The 15,881-nt window shown below is 57.3% G+C and overlaps 6 protein-coding genes across 6 annotated transcripts; 2 read left to right on the top strand and 4 right to left on the bottom strand.

Moving 5' to 3' along the window:
• Positions 1–125: 125 nt before the first annotated feature.
• On the bottom strand, positions 126–3,910 carry BKCO1_1000033 (calpain-like protein; the record flags this gene model as incomplete). Its single annotated transcript, XM_020269386.1, has 5 exons — positions 126–2,478; positions 2,530–3,025; positions 3,078–3,264; positions 3,326–3,450; positions 3,514–3,910. The coding sequence occupies 5 exons, from the start codon at positions 3,908–3,910 to the stop codon at positions 126–128; spliced, it is 3,558 nt and encodes a 1,185-aa protein (XP_020132930.1).
• A 2,582-nt stretch (positions 3,911–6,492) lies between these two features.
• BKCO1_1000034 (uncharacterized protein) lies at positions 6,493–7,384 on the bottom strand (the record flags this gene model as incomplete). Its single annotated transcript, XM_020269387.1, has 3 exons — positions 6,493–6,806; positions 6,898–7,266; positions 7,372–7,384. The coding sequence occupies 3 exons, from the start codon at positions 7,382–7,384 to the stop codon at positions 6,493–6,495; spliced, it is 696 nt and encodes a 231-aa protein (XP_020132929.1).
• A 576-nt stretch (positions 7,385–7,960) lies between these two features.
• Positions 7,961–9,475, bottom strand: BKCO1_1000035 (serine threonine-protein phosphatase 2a activator 1; the record flags this gene model as incomplete). The annotated part of the gene is made up of 3 exons (XM_020269388.1): positions 7,961–8,404; positions 8,456–8,807; positions 8,856–9,475. The coding sequence occupies 3 exons, from the start codon at positions 9,473–9,475 to the stop codon at positions 7,961–7,963; spliced, it is 1,416 nt and encodes a 471-aa protein (XP_020132928.1).
• A 741-nt stretch (positions 9,476–10,216) lies between these two features.
• On the top strand, positions 10,217–12,403 carry BKCO1_1000036 (guanine nucleotide-binding 3-like; the record flags this gene model as incomplete). The annotated part of the gene is made up of 3 exons (XM_020269389.1): positions 10,217–10,249; positions 10,310–12,191; positions 12,243–12,403. 3 exons carry the CDS (start codon positions 10,217–10,219, stop codon positions 12,401–12,403), a joined length of 2,076 nt encoding a protein of 691 aa, XP_020132927.1.
• Positions 12,404–12,646: 243 nt separating this feature from the next.
• BKCO1_1000037 (phenazine biosynthesis protein) lies at positions 12,647–13,844 on the top strand (the record flags this gene model as incomplete). Its single annotated transcript, XM_020269390.1, has 3 exons — positions 12,647–12,689; positions 12,744–13,037; positions 13,150–13,844. The coding sequence occupies 3 exons, from the start codon at positions 12,647–12,649 to the stop codon at positions 13,842–13,844; spliced, it is 1,032 nt and encodes a 343-aa protein (XP_020132926.1).
• Positions 13,845–14,287: 443 nt separating this feature from the next.
• On the bottom strand, positions 14,288–15,596 carry BKCO1_1000038 (2-oxoisovalerate dehydrogenase subunit beta; the record flags this gene model as incomplete). Its single annotated transcript, XM_020269391.1, has 3 exons — positions 14,288–14,325; positions 14,373–14,932; positions 15,001–15,596. The coding sequence occupies 3 exons, from the start codon at positions 15,594–15,596 to the stop codon at positions 14,288–14,290; spliced, it is 1,194 nt and encodes a 397-aa protein (XP_020132933.1).
• Between the last annotated feature and the right edge of the window lie 285 nt (positions 15,597–15,881).

Genomic DNA, 15,881 nt, shown 5'->3' on the forward strand with positions numbered 1-15,881 from the left:
CATCAACTCCGAAAGGACAAGCGAAAGAACGATCGCTAAACGATACAACACTCCGCGCTGATAACCAAAGACCGTTCCAACTCATCTACAAATCATCAACATCATTTCTCGCATGTAAAAATCTTTCATCCTTGCCTCGAGCTCTCGACATTTGCAGGTGCGCTGCCGATGGTGCTAACGTAGGCGTCAAACCTTCCAAAACTTGGATCGGGAGTCATGACGCCGAGGCCCCTCGTGGCATCCTTGGCGGAGTCGTCGATGTCAAGAGTCCTGTCAAGACCCTTGCCCTTCTTGGTCTCCTCGCGCTTCGGCCTGACCACATCGATCGTGACATCCGTATCCTTGCTGTAGACGCGAAGGCCGACAACGCAGACGGCGTTCCAGGGATCCCGCTCGAATTGGTCATCGGGATCCACTTCCTCGGGCTGGTTCGAAGCCTGTTCCTGGCCACGGTCGCCCTGGAGATGCATTTGCATCCTCTCAATCAGGCTGGCCTGGTTGCGGCTATCGTGGAACTCGTCCTCTGTCTCAGAGTCGCTGGTGGGGTCATCCAGTTCCGAGTCCCAAGAAAGGTCGCTATCGCTAAGCCCCGAGGCATCGACCACAGAACCGGCAACAGAAGAGGCACGGGAGCGGTTGATGTGAATGTTGGGGACTGGGTGTGGCGACAGCGTATCACGGCGACGCGGGCGCGGGGGGCGAGGAGATGTCGCGCGGCGTCCGCTAGGCGAGGGAGCGGGGGATGCGTTGCGGGCATCCTTCTTGCCGTCCTCATTGTAGCCACCACGGCCATTGTAGCCGCCGCGTCCGTTGTAGCCACCCCGGCCCGTGAAGCCATGCTCGGGTTGGGGCGAGGCGGACGGAGACCTGGCACGAGAACCCGGAGGTGGCGTATCAGCGCGAGAAGAGCTCTGTGGCTCGGCCACTTCGTTGTATCCACCTCTTCCGTTGTATCCACCACGACCAGTATAGCCCCGAGAGGGCGACGAGGTTCTGTGCGGAATCTGAGGAGTGCCAGAACGGGAGTCAGACTCAGGAGCATCGTTGTAACCGCCACGGCCGTTGTATCCGCCACGACCGTTGTAGCCACCACGGCCAGTGAAATCCCCAGCAGGGGATTCGCGGCCCTCAATGGGGATAGTCTCGGCAGGAGGGCGGCGGTCGTATGCAGAAGGCGGACCGACCTCAGAAGTGCCCATGGAACGAGGAGTATGAGGGTGAGTGTCAGTCGACGCTTCACCCTCGTTGTACCCACCACGGCCTTCGTTGTAGCCTCCACGTCCCTCATTGTAGCCACCCCGTCCATTGTACCCACCGCGACCACCAAACCCAGGCTCGCCGTCAATCGGAGTAGCAGCCTCGAAAGTCAGAGAGGGTGAGTTGTGACGGGAAGGAACCTTTTCCTCAGCAGGCTCGCTGACGTCGGGGAAGGACTCAGTCGACTCGTTGTATCCGCCACGGCCGTTGTAGCCACCACGACCGTTGTAACCCCCACGTCCCTGGAACGCACCGGAGCTCTCCATAGCGTTGTGAGCTGCCTCAACACGCATGGGAACCTGCGCGCCAGAAGTCGAGGATCGACCGCGGTGGTGGGAGCGCACGGAGGGCCGGGTCTCATCTGCATCATCACCGCTCAGGGAGATGCCGAGCGGGTCGGCGGAGTCGGGTTGATTGTCCATTGACCCAGGGGTCGGAAGACCATTCGGCGCTGCGCCTTCGGCTTGCCTCTGAGCACGTCTGATCTGCTTCTTCTGCTCCCGAAGCTTTGCCTTCTGGCGGTGTTTGCGCATCTTCTCGTGGTTCTTCTTCTTCTTTGCCTTCTCCAGGGCCTTTCGTTCCTTCTTCTCTCGCTGCTTGTCCTCTCTTGCGATTTGCTTGAACTGGCCCTTGGCATGAGCAAGGTCGTAGCTGAGACCAGTTGAAAGCAACTTCTCCCTGCGGCTGAAGCAATTTTCGCGGACGACTTCGATAGGAGTGGGCCTTGCGTAACGCTTCGCCGTAATCTTAAGAAGCACAGTGTATGTTCCCGGCTCAAGATCGATTTCTGTACTGACAGAGCGCTTCATGTAGTATGGGCCGTTGCTGCGAACAATGTAGTCGGGCTCGTCGCCTCTGTGGACCCGGAACTGGAGATGGAAGTCATAGGGACCCTCGAGACCCGCAAAGTAGCGGTCATCAAGTTGCTGAAGGACAATGACGACCGGGCTCGGCTTGCTGAGAGTAACGGTGAACTTGGTGTCCAGGTAGTCAACGGACCACGGAACATTGAGGCTCGTCCATTGCTGGGTGATAGTCCACTCGGGCCCGAAAAGACGGGTGCGGTCGAAGTGCTGGTAATGGCGCAGGAGGTCCTTGTAGCTAATCCAGAACACACCGTCGTCTCCAAACCGGTGGTTGAGTTCTTGCATGCGCTCGGGAGTCCACTCCTCAGAGCCGTCAGACCATGCGCCACTCCATTCAGTCTTACCCCAAGGGTTCCTTCAATTCATCAGCCATGTCACTTCAGTGCTGGTATTTCACCTGACTCACCTGAGCTTGAGTAACCTGTGTTCCCCAATTTCTCTGGCTTCCATGATGGAGTAGGCATGTTTCTCCTGGATGCCCTTCCTCTCACCATAGCTGCCACCCATTTGACCACAGCCAAAGAGGAAGTCCTTGTTCACTTGCATGAGCTCCTGCCAGTACTTATTCTTATCGAGAATGTCTGTGGAGAACAGCTCGGAGGTGACACCGCCAGTGAGATCCTCGATACCCTCACCTACAAAGCCACCGTCAATGGCCGAGTAGTCGCCATGGGCTTTGGCGTATGCCTTCTCCAATAGCGGCAACCATGTTTCGTTCGGATCGCTGCATTGTGCAAAGTACAGCGCTCTTGATCCGGTCTGCATAACAGTCCGGTACTCCTCTTCGGGGCTTTTTCTGTTTTGCAGCTCGAGCCATTGGTGGCGGTCGCGGATTGAGTCGTCGAAATCCTCCTTGATAAGGTACAGTTTGTCATCGATGACTTCGGAGATCCACTCTCCATCTGGACAAGGTCAGCATTTCTTGGCATTGATAACGGGTATCGTAACACTGACCTCGGTGGAAGACGAAGCCGTAAACGCCGACCTCCTCATCCCGCGCCACACAGACGCGGTTGATGAGATCTTTCTTGTTGCTCAGCGTGCACAGGGCCGACATCAGCCAGCAATCGCCGTCATTGCCCTGCCGAATATCATTCGCCGAGGCGCCGTCGACGAAGAAGCGCGGGTTATCGAAAATGTCCTAGGCCCTTGTCAGTCGCCACTATCCCCCGGTCCGTAAGCGCTAGGCTATAATATCTTACCTCTATCCTTTTCACGGACATGGGCTTGAGCTCCGACGTAGTCTCGCCCAATGTGGTCAAGCAGTCCGGGGGCACGCCCATCTGCTTGCTGCGCCGAAAGTCCGTCTCGAGATCAAAGTGCGGATCTGAGTGGCGACTTGTCAGCAACTAGCTCGCAGGCCAGAATTAGCTCGCGTAACGGGTCTTACCTCTGTATTTCTGGTTGATGCGCCGGCAGTCGCGCACTATTTTCCGGACCTTCTCTTGACACGCGGCCACGGCCTCCTCGTAGGAGGCCATGGCATTCTGCGCCTGCGGGCTCCCGGCATCGCGCTCTTTCTTGTGGTGCGCGGCGGCGCGTTTTGCGTAGAGGTTGTCGGGCAGGAGGGTGAATATCTTGCCCGGGTGGTTGGTGGTGAACTTGTCCCAGAATTGCTGCACCTCCTTCTGCGGGTGTTGCTTCTTCATCTTGCGGCGTGGAGGCGCCGGGTCGGGCGGCGGTGGCGATCGGTCTCGTTCGGAAACGGAGGGTGCGCGGGAAGGAGCTCGAGAGGGGGGACGGGTCGATGACTCGAGGAGTTCAAAGTTGGATCTGGAGCTCGACATAAGGTATGTAGAGGCTAGCGGAGAGGTGGGCGGCTACTGATGGTTCAATGACCAGGGTATCAAATACGGCGAAACGAAGAGCGGTGGGCGTGTGGATTCATAGCGGCGACGTGGAGAATGCGGAGGAGGGTTTTATAGCAGGCGACGGTAAGGTCAGCCAGGAGGGTTGAGAGGGATGGAGAGAAGGTGCGGCTGAGCGGTGCTCGCATGCGGCAGCTCCATGGTGCGAGGATGGCGCGGGCTTGGAGGCGTGTATTTTCAGAGCGTGCAGGGTGGGGGCGGTAAAGCTGCCACCGCGGGCACCCATGTCGCGGGCGGCCCGCCACTCACAGCGCGCGATGCCAGCCCTGGGAACCACAGCAAAAGCGAACGTGTGGCTGTTCTTGGCTGCTGCAGCCCCGGCCTGTTCCAGCGCCGTCCGGTCGACAGTCTGAGCCCGTCCCGGCCTAGGCGGCTGTGCGTGAGCGGCCTGGTGGAAACGGCCTCTAGCGGAGAAGGCAGAGGTGTGATGCCTGTCAGGCAACTAGGGGCTCTGTCGATGACGGACAGCCAAACACCTCACAACAGCACCGTGATTCACCACCACCCTCACCGCGCCCTTCAGGGCTGCGTTCCACGGTCACACCGAGGCGCAGAGCTTGCCCTGTGCAGTGGCCGTCCCTCGCCGGCCAGGACGGTCCGCACCGCTGCGATGCCACCTGAGCGCTCGAGATACGCTGTACGCGTACCCGGCCTCCGGATCCAAGCCAGGCCGAGCCCACACACACGGCACCCCACCGAACGGTACTATTTCTGTGCTGCCTGCATTTTGCATACCGCTATTGGCTGCATGCCCGGGAGTACCGGGATTTGGTCGAGCGACTGCGGACCCGCCCGAGCGACTCGTAGGGCTGCTCAAGGCTGCCGCGCCCCGCAGGCGCCGCTGCCGACACCATCTGCTCTGCTCGTCTACATCGCTCCAGGCCGCCGGGCCATGCACGAGACCTTCGAGCCGCGCCGGAAGCTGACAGGGAGAGACGCACGCGGTGGCACATTGCGTCCCAGGCACGCTGCATCTGCATGTCAGCACACCACAGATTCACTAGTCCCTCTGCTTCATCATCGTAAAAAAGCCTACCAAGGGGCTTGCGTGCTACTCCATGCTTTTTTGCCCCCGCGGTGCGGAGCCTCCCACCCTCGAGTCTCAGTACTTACTCGCGTTTGAATGCCACGATCTGACGTGTCCGCCGAGTTCTGCTTTCGGCGCGGTCTCGCGACTCCACCACTTGCATTGAGCAATACGTAGGGCAGAGCCAATGCGGCGGGGCGGAGGCGGTACTGCATGTGAAGAGTCACATACTGGCTGTCTCCCATGCTGTCGACAACTCAGCATTCGTCACATTGCTGACAGCAGAGACCGCTTCCGCCCGTCACCGCAAAAGGGTTCCCAGTCATCGTCATCATCGACAAAGCTCAGGGATTGAAAGCGATTGGTCGATTTCGGGATGTGCGGTGCGCAAGGGACAATTTTTTTCTTTCTTCGCCACTCAGGCTACTCGCATCGTCGAATAATCTTGCCTGGCGACCTTCTTTCTAAAAGAAGGGCATGGTGGTGGATCTGCTGCTGAAACGGAAGGACCTGAGGTTGGCGGGCTGAGCTCTTTTGCCTACTTGACTGAATCATGCGACTCGATCTGTTGAATTCTCGGTGTGATGCCCTGCCTGCGCCTCGGTGGAGGTTCGCCTGCTCAAACCGTCTCTAAGGAGTATCTTATTGTGGTACGCCGGCTCATCATTTCCTTGCGGGGTATATCCTACAGGCCGCATGAAGGATGGCCGTGTCCAAATTAGAAATCTGATGATTGGGCGTACAAGGCCGAACAGGCCTATTTGGCGAATTTCTCCTCGCGGATAAAGGAGACAATATCTAAGACATGCAGGAATGTCGTACATGCTGGCTAAAAAGGGCCCAGAGGCCGCACTTGCTCAGCCTACTTTGCCTACGGCCAAAGGTAAGCTAATCCTGATCATTCGTGACGTATCGGTGACGGCACAGTACGTTACAGAAAACTTGAGCCCACTTACTTTGGCTGAAAAAGCATATGCCCACACGGAAACGTGAGGTTGTGGGCCTCCTACGTGGGGAGCTAAAGTAATTGTACACACCAAGATCTGAGCTCATGACTGCACATATCCATCCAGACATCCGATCCAACTACCCATGTCAGTAGGACCGCAGTTTCTCTTTGGGTTCAATGTTTTTGCAACCTGCTGAGATGGTCAATCGTCTTGGGACCCGAGTCAGTCAACATTTCCAATAAATGGTTTGAAATAACTCAATTGCTGCTACCAGAAAAGACCTGGGTATAGTCGCTTCGGGTATAAGAATCACTGTAAAAATGCATTGCAGCGGGCGAGCAAGCCGTGCAAGCAGTAGCGAGTGCGGTAGCAGCATGCAGAGAGAAGCCTGTAACCCCGTTCGGACCCTTAAGTCACCTTTTCCCTCACAATCAACCCACTTTTGCCGAACGCTCAAAACTCCCAAATGTCTGACCCATATGACCCTCCGACGTTGAAACTCATTGTTTTCCTGACGAACAGGTTTACTTCGACTCCGCAGCAGCGGGAGCCTCGGCGGCGGCGGCAACGGGAGTCTCGGCAGCAGCGGGAGTCGCGGCAGCGGCGGGAGTCGCAGCAGCAGCCTCAGGCTTGGTCTCCTCGGTCTTCGCAGGCTCTTCGGTCTTAGCCTCATCCTTCTTCTCAGCGGCAGGCGCAGCGTCGAGGATAGGATACTCGTCGAGGGGGCCGCTGGTGGCAGACATGCCCTCGGCAGCGGGCTTCGCGGCGGCAGTGTCGTCTGCCGTAGCAGTAGCGGAGGGCGCCGGCGCAGCGGCACTCTCGGACGGCGCAGGTTCCGCTGGTAATAATGGTACACTTGTTAGCATCAGGGCGGCTTTTTACCGTAGTGCACACGGGCTGCAAGCGCGGGTCATGCGCGGGAAACTCACCGGCACCGGTGGGCTCCGGAACTTGTTCCTCCTTCTTGGCGGCCTCACCCTCCGGGGCAGGCGCCTCGGCCGGCTTGGGCTCCTCCGGTTTGGATTCCTCCGGTTTCTTCGCGTCGGCAGTGTCCGCAGCAGCAACAGGAGCGGCAGCAACTGCACCAGCAGCAACAGCGGCGCCGGAGGCCGGGGCAGCGGCGGGCGCGGGGGCCGCGGGTGTTGTCTCGGTCGGCTTGCCGGCGTCGGTCGCGGTTGCAGCCTGGTCGGCGGGCTTCGCAGCGTCGGCGCTCGGCTTGTCGTCGTTCTTCTTCGCGGCCTTCTTCTTCTTGAACATGTTCTTGAAGGCCTTCTTCACGGTGGCCATCGCATCAGGGGCTGCAGAGGATGGGTCAGCATGAATCGCGGCGCTGGCGGGGTTGGCGCGCAGTCTTGACGACGGCGCTCGTCGACTGGGCGTGGGATGCAGCGGGGACTACTCACGGACTCCAGGCATGACGGCGGTAGTGGGCTATCGAGCAGATGCTCAACAGCAGCAGGTGGGTGATGGGAAAGTGTTTGGGGAGAGGATGCACTCGGGAGGCTTGGGCGGGAGGCGTCCGGGTTTTGAAGGAGCGATGGCCCAAAGGAGCGAAGCGGTCGGCGGGCGGTCGTGGAGTGGAAGAGGTCGTGAGACTCCAGGAGCTCAAAGCGCTCGCGCAAGGATGCAGCTTGCTCAGCCCCAGATTCAAAGACGCGCCAAGGCCGTTTCAGGGTTTCAAGCTATTTTTGGTCCAAGCGCCGCTCACTTGCGCTGATTGCTCGGCTGTGCGCGAAATCAATAACTTTATCTGCCTTGCGCGCGCGCCCAGCAACGTGCTCTCCGTGCGCCGATGCCCGCCTCCGCCGCGATAGGGGCATCGTCCGCTACCGTTCAATTTCCGCCGCTGGTCGTGCCGAGATTCGGGGTAATAAATCTGCTACTCTGCCAGCAACAACGCCGCGCCGCGCAGCGCAAAGTAATGCCGAGCCCCGATTCATGCCATCCCCGAGGCCCCCGAGAGCTCATACAAATACCAAGACCAATTTCCCCTCATGAAGGATCTTTCCGCGCCCATGGTGCTTGCGTCTGCGGCATTTGTCCTCGATCGCCGGGTTGCGGTGGTGCGGTCTGCTTCCACGGTGCTGCTGTAACCGGCGCGCCTCCCGGCATCGCCCCCATTTGCGTCATCCCTGGCGGGGCTGGCCGGCCCGCCCCCCCTGACGGCCTCGCAGCCCACGGAGCAGCCGTCATAGGCAAGCCGGTCGCCGGGTTAGATGCCCATGGAGCAGCAGTACCTGTCTGCTGTGGGAAGCGCTGAGGGCCGTCGGACGCGCCGCCCACGGGCGTCCTCCCGGGCTGGCTTGTTGTATGAATAGACTTTGGAGGCTCTGCTGCCGTCGGGTCTTTCTCCCAGCGAAACAGTGAACCGAAGGGGAAGTGCTGTACCACGGGGAATTTGGAAAGAACCTCGGCGTTGTACATCTTCAGCATTCCCTGTGCAAGGTGTCAATGTTGGGGCCGGGAAGATTGAAATTAGAGTCATACCTTGTTGATCTTCGCCCAGCCGGCTCGTACTCCAGAAATGTCGAACAAAATGGGGCTGTGCTCCCAGAAAGGCCCCTTCTTCACGTCATAGATGAAGCCAATCGCGCTGAAATACATGTTAACCGAACGCTCTCGTTCGACTGCGTTCTTCTTTGCCACATCGCCTGGGTTGGGGGCGTCAAGCAATGAGCCCTCCCCAGGGATGTCTGCTGCCGACTGGATAGGAGGCGATAGCTGGGCGGAGCCAAAAATATACGGGACGAACGAGTGGTCGTCCAGGCCCCAGACTCCGTGCGATCCAGCTGGCTCGAGCGTGTACGTCAAGATGAGTCGGCGAATGAGATGCAAGTATCTGGCCACAATCAGCAAAGGGCGGCGCATGCTCATTTAACGCACTCACGGCTCGATGACACCGAGAACGATTCCTCGCTCTTCAACACCAGGATCGCTCTTTGCGAAGCCGCCTAGCTTCCAAATACCACCCAGAAAGGCCAAGAAGCTCAGCTCGTGGCCCGTTCCATAGTCCAGTCTTTGAGCACTGCCAAAGCTTCCAACGAGGTAGGCCTGAAGCTCGTCCTTTGCAGAAGTTGCGTTGCCTTTCTTGGTCAGGACGTCTGAGGAAATGGCGTCGTCCAGCAATTTGGGCAAACGAGATTCAACAATCTCAAACCATTTCCTGAAACTGATGTTGCCAAATCTCCGTGGACCGGGGTCCGGAGGCGCCTCATCCATGATAGCTTCGAGTTTCTCCATCAAAGCCTTCAGTCTCAGCACCGGGCCCGAGAACTTGACAGCCTCACTGTTGAGCGGCCAGGCTTCGTACGAAGAAGCGGTTTTCTTGGGAAACATGGCGGCATTCAGCTGCAGCAGCCACGTCATGATGTCGGCGTAGCCCGTGGAGGTGAGAAAGAAGCCGACGTCTTCGCCGTCGTTGATCTGCTTCTTGGGCAATGCAAACTCATGAGGGGCATCCAAGTCGATCTGCTGCAGAGATCGGATGGCTTGTTTAAGGTCGGCCATGGTGCTGGTGTTGGTGGTTGTGTACCTGCGACGCCTGAAACCGGTGATGAAATAGGTGGGTCTCATCTCACGTGCGAGCGCGACGTGGCCCAAGCTCCGGCTGTAGAGTCTCGTCAGGGTCTGCCGCTCGCCGAGGCTGGACCATGGCGGACAATCGAGAAAGTGTAATAGGCAAAGAAGTTGGTGGATGACGCGTCGCCGACACGTCTCAGCCTGATGGCCGCTGGGGCGCTCAGTGCTTATGCGGTGCAGGAGCGACCGGGTCAACAAGCAAGCGTGCCCGTCGCTGCCCCCACCACCTTGGGTGCTGTTTCCTGCCGCAACAAGCAGCTTCCACAAAATGCGGGCTCTGGTTCTCTCAGCTTCGTTGCTTCCACCCACGAATCTACGCGCGACGAATGCCAACCGTTATCGCCGTTTCTTCATTTGCTCTTGCATGATGCTTGGCGCGATTAGCTGGACCGAAATTTACTTTGAGAATTTAGAAACTATCCAGATAGTAGCTTTAATTTTTTTTTCTCATAGACTGAGTGCAACTTATCGTGAGTGTTATTGTAAACGATCAATTCCGCTTTCCGGGCAGGAGGTACCGCGGGAATACGTCGCACCGGGACCCGCGCGTAGGTCAGGCACCTATCCCACTCCACAGCTTTAAACTCTCACCATGAACAACGACAACCTGCCGGAACAACTTTCCAGCCGCAGTGTTGCAACAAGTAAGCAGACAAGAAAACAAGCGCAATGGCTCGCTTTTCAGGCGCACCCGCTCGAGACGTGAGCATTATATTGCTTTCCGACAGCTCGAACGATGAACCTGATCGGCGTCTCTCTTAGCACGACTCCGATAACGAAGTTTTGAAGCCCGACTTCCTCGACGGCATTACATATACGGCACAAGACTCTCCCGGCTCGAGCAGTGTTGATGGCGAAAATGATAATGCCGTCAATTCCGAGCCAATGCACGAAGACACCGAAGACGACCCGAATTCGCAGCTTCTGCGCGAAGCGGATACCAATCCGACCCCGACAAGCAGCCATAAACGGACAGACGAGGAACAAGCAGCTTTACTAAATTCCACCCTCATAGCACACAGTCGCCGTCCAGCGCCTCTCCCTAGCAGACCTGCGAGACGAGCAGCTTCAAGAGAAGGCTACAGAGCGACATCCACACCACATCGTAGCAGGGGACCAGCTCGTCCGGACGTGTACGAACTACCTGCGGACTTCCCTCCTTCCAGTCCCACGCCTGTATCGCTTCAGTCCGAAGCCCAGCATGAACATGCGGGAGAATCCAACGCACGTCACCTAAGATCAACCACGAGGGCACAGAAAGCATCAGAGCCCAAAGAAAATGAAGCAGTGCCGTCGGCCACTACAGTCTCTGAGGCGCCAAAAAAACGAAAGCCAGGCCGTCCAAGGAAGGACCCGACGGCCGCTCGAATCATAATTAAACGCCAAAACGAAGAAGCTGGGGCGTCAAAAGAGGGCGACAAACGCATCAAACGAAAGAGCAGCATGGCTACAACGCCTTCGAACTCCCAGACGTCCAAATCGACTCCCAGAAAAGCACAAACCGCAACAGAAAAATTGTCACGAATGCAAGCCAAGGTGGCGAATGTCCAAGAAGCTCCGCTTGACGATGGGCAAATGAGCGACGCTCCTTCGGATAGACACGCTGCGAATTCGACAACGGAATCATGCTCTAGCGACGATGAATCCAACGATGATTCTGATATGCTTCATGGTCTCCAAAGGCGATTGCGACGCATTAAGGCCAATAAAAAAGGAGTGAAGAAGGTTCTGGAAAAGCGGGACGAATACGAACTCAAAGAAAACAACGAATCCACCAAGTTCATCAACCGCATCTGTCACGACCTTCAGAAGGAGCTTAAGGGCATCCTGGAAACATCGACTGTCTCGATTGAGATAGAGTCTGTACAAGTGAGCGAAGGCATAAGAAGCCTTGCAAGGAAGCTTAGTAAGTTCGACTTGGCAAATGGAGAGGAGATCAAAAAGTTTCTTTTCCAAGATCTTTACGCATTCATCTTTCCGTGCCTATTGGAGACTCTTTGCAGCATCGTCAATTTTTACGTAAATTTTCTCACAAAAGACGGCCCTCCGGACAAGATCCCCACGTCCCAGCTGACGGAGGTCGCTGGAGTCATGGCTGCAATTATTAACCTTGATACGCGAGCCAAGAAGAGCGCCCGGGAGAGCAACGTGCAAGTACCGACTCATCTCTCCATTGTTAGGCCGACTCGACATAACTTCATTGCTCCCCTCAAGACGCTCCATCATCGACTAGTCCAGCTCGTCGCGCGACAAAATGAACAGGAGGAGCGGAACAAAGCTTTGCGCGCTGAGCAAAGACGTCTCGAACGGGCCAATCTTCGACGTCAGCAAGAAGCCGAAGAGAAGGCACAGGAGAGAGCATTCTTGGAGGATTGGGGAGGACTACACATCGCCCGCAAAGAAGTCGAGCCAGATGTTCGTCGGTGGCATCACCTTGATTTTGTTCCACTCCCGTCGGCCCACGAGCCAGAGGTCATTCGAGACCTTGACGTCAATGGCCAGCCCTTTGATAGGGTTGTCATGTTTCATCATGCGCGGAACCCGTTGCGGAGGCAGAACTTAGATGATGAGGGGGTCGAGTGGACTGACTGGGAGTGCCTGGCTCTCATGGAAGCCCTGGCAAAGTATACAGCCATGGAATTCCGTGAGCCAATCCTACAATGCCCACGAAGAAGTTATGCTAATGGATAGGCAGCCAACCCCAGGTATACGGTGTACTTGAAGATCATTAAGAAGCACTGCGGTCCGGGCGGTGCTCTGCGCCGATTCAATGTATCGGAAATCGTCCGGAAGTCCCAGTACTTCAAGCTCATGCTGGAGGACCGAGAATGGACACGGCTGATTCCCACCTTCTAAGAGATAACCCTGCCTTTCCGTGTTTTCCAACTTGGCCCATCTAGTGTTGATAGATAACGTCACCGGGGATCTAAAAGACCATTCCACATGCCTTTATGTTTTTTTTCCATACATTTTCCAACCACTTCATCAATCCTTAGATTTATCGGGAAGACGAGCCTAATTGTTGTTTGTCATCGTTCTAATCCTACGTGCGTTGTGGAATTCTCTCAGGACGCACCTTCCTATCTAGACAGGATGAAAATGACTCTACGTTGCTTACAAAGGGACGCGCTCGAGTACAAAGGTGAGTCATGCATGCAGTAGGCTATATTAGCTGTCGTCTGACACCTGCATATAGCTCCAACATCGAACGTCAACTCTAGCGGAATCGGACCTCGAAAAGCCACCATGAAGCTGCCTTTCACCACTCTCGACGTGTTTACCACGACGCCCTTCAGTGGCAACCCTGTCGCCGTGGTCCGGGTGCCCGCCTCTTGCCGCGATGCGCTCACTGAGGAGCAAAAACAAAAAATCGCAACCGAATTCAACCTTTCCGAAATCACCTTCCTGCATGAAGCATCTGAAGGCGACAATGGCGCAGTCGCCGACTACGACATCTTCACCGCGCGCTCGCGCATGACCTTCGCCGGCCGTAAGTCCACGACTACCTAGAAACCAGCCAACCAAAAACAGCCCCCACGCCAGCGACGTCCTCCCTCCCCCGCCTGATCTCTTACCGCAAAACTGACCAACAACACCCGCAGACCCCACAATCGGCACCGCCATCTTCGTCTCCACCACCGGGCGCCCGCTCTTCCCCTCCACCCACTCCCTGCGCACCCTCGCCGGCACCATCCCCCTCGCCTACAACCCCTCCACCGCCACCGCCTCCGTCCACCTCCCCCACGCCGTCCACGAGCACTCCTTCCGTCCCCCCCACCCCCAGTCCCTCACCTCCTCCTCATCTCCCCCCACCGTCCCCATCGTCTCCATCGTCCGCGGCATGGCCTTCTGCCTCGTGCCCCTCCCCACGCTCGAGGCCCTCGCCGCCGTCGACGCCTCGCTCGTCCCCGTCGCCGACGCGTACCAGGCCAAGTGGCTGGATGCCGGCAGCGGCTGGGACGTCGGCTTCACGGGCTCGTTTTACTACGTCGACCTCGGCCTCGACTACGACGACCAGCGCGGCCGCCGGCTGCTGCGCACGCGGTCCATCGGCACGAGGGAGGACCCCGGGACGGGGAGCGCGAGCGCGGCGCTGTGCTGTTATTTGGCGCTGAGGGAAGACAAGGGGAAGGGGAGGGGCCCGTTTGAGTTTCATCTCGTGCAGGGCGTGGAGATGGGGAGGAGGTGCGATGTTTTTGTGAGGGTGGTGAGGACTGAGGATGGCGGGGCGGTGGAGGAGGTGGTGTTGACGGGGAGTGCGGTGGAGGTCATGGAGGGGGTTGTGAGGGTGGAGTGAGGGACTATTTGAGGGGGGGCTGGGCATCGTGTAGGAGTCGTTTTGTGAGGTGTGGTTGGGGTAGAGGACTGCGGGTGCTCGGTAGCTTTTCAGGACGATACTGTTATGAGCAGGCAGTCACATGCAGATATCTTGATAGAGTTATAAACATACGTCCGGATATCTGCATGAAGGAAAGCCTTACTGTGACTTTCAGGCAACTTGCAACTTTCTTCTGTGATTTGACTTCTACGTCTAGTCTTAAATTGGCGACTATATAGAATTTCCAGAGGTAGGCTTGGTGTTTGTAACCACGTACATCAAACTCTCGTTTTCATGGAGAATGATGTCATGGCATGAGATCTTCGGCTAAAACGAACGCTGATGAGGCTCTGATAGGGTGATGCGACCTTCCGCTTATGTATGCAAAATTTACAGGCAACGTATAATCTCCTTACATATGACTAGTATTCAACAACTTTGCGGATCGCATCGTATATCCCTAATCAGTTAGCATTTTGCATTCAGGCTGGATGCGGTTGAACTTACGGACGACATCAGGAACGTTAAACTTCTCGTATAACAAGCCCATATGCGTACTCCACCCCGCAACACGCTGCACAGGTGCTTCCAGTCTCAAGAATGCACCTTCTTGGATTGTTGCTGCGACCTCAGCGCCGACACCAGAGTTTATCATACTCTCATGCACGACGATGGCCCTTCCAGTCTTGTTCACGCTGCTCAAGATGGTCGGCCGGTCCCAGGGATAAATGGTCCTCAAATCAATCAGCTCAATGCTGACGCCAAAGTCCTTCTCAGCGGCAGCGATGGCGGTAGAGCAGTTGTACAAAGGGGTGCCATAGGAGACAATGGTCACATCTTTTCCTTCTTTCAGGACCTCCGCTTTCGACAAGGGTAGGGTGTATGCTTCATTAGGGACTTGTTCCACAGCTGCCCGGTAGAGAATCTTGGGCTCCATAAACACGACGGGGTCGTTGCACGCGATAGATGCTAGAAGTAAGCCTTTGGCCTGAATCGGCGAGCGTGGAACCACCACGCGCAGTCCAGGGATATGTGTGAAGAGAGACTCGGGTGACTGAGAGTGATATCTGAAACAAAGGTTAACATGTCACAAGGCCAGTACGGCAGCCAGCCAGCCAGCCAGCCAGGGACTCACAATGCACCGTGCCCTACACCCCCCATGGGCATTCGCACGACCAGCCCCCCCGCATGCATGTCCGTTGTCCCCGCCCTGTATCTTACCTTGGCCGCCTCGTTCACAAGTTGATCGAAGGCCGGGTAGACGTAGTCGGCGAACTGGATCTCGGCCACCGGCTTCATCCCTTCCAGCGCGGCGCCAATGGCGAAGCCGACGATTCCCTGCTCGCTGAGTGGAGTGTTGAAGACTCTTTCGGAGCCGAAATCGTTGGCTAACCCCATAGAGCATCGGAAGACACCGCCAAAGGCTACGTCCTCGCCGAATACGAGCACGCGGTCGTCGGTAGTCAGGGCATGGCGCAGGGCGGAGTTGACGGCCTGGAATACGTTCTGGCGCGTGGTCTTCGAGTCGCGGACGTGCTGGGGCAGCTCGGGGTTTGATAGACTCGATTTGGGGGTGTGAGCGAGCAGCGGGGTGGTGGCGTAGTCGATGGGCAGGTTGAGGCGGGCGTTCGGAGGATGTGTGGAGTAGGGCCGTCGGACATAGATTGGAGCGCGCGGGCCGGCCAGACGGGCGACAAGACGCCGTGGCGACGGTGATACTCGAGACTTCATGACAACACGGGCGGGTTTGACAGATGCGGAGGCGCAACAAGAATCCGGGGAAGAGACGGGGTTGGTATACTATTTACGTGGGTGCGGGCGGCTAGCGGCGGCATAGGGCGAGGCACGCAGGAACCACAGCGCCAGTGAGGGCAGCTCTTGGACGGGCTGCACGGCGCTGCGGAGGGCTGGCTCTAGTGGGCAGCCCCCAGCAGCCCCCCCAGCTCACTTGCCGCATTGCGCATGGGTTCGCAGACGGCGGCCGGCACCGTCAGCGCCCACTGACTTGCCGGCTCC

This window comes from Diplodia corticola (assembly GCF_001883845.1).
Source record: "Diplodia corticola strain CBS 112549 chromosome Unknown scaffold10, whole genome shotgun sequence".
In the NCBI taxonomy this organism is placed as follows: domain Eukaryota; kingdom Fungi; phylum Ascomycota; class Dothideomycetes; order Botryosphaeriales; family Botryosphaeriaceae; genus Diplodia; species Diplodia corticola.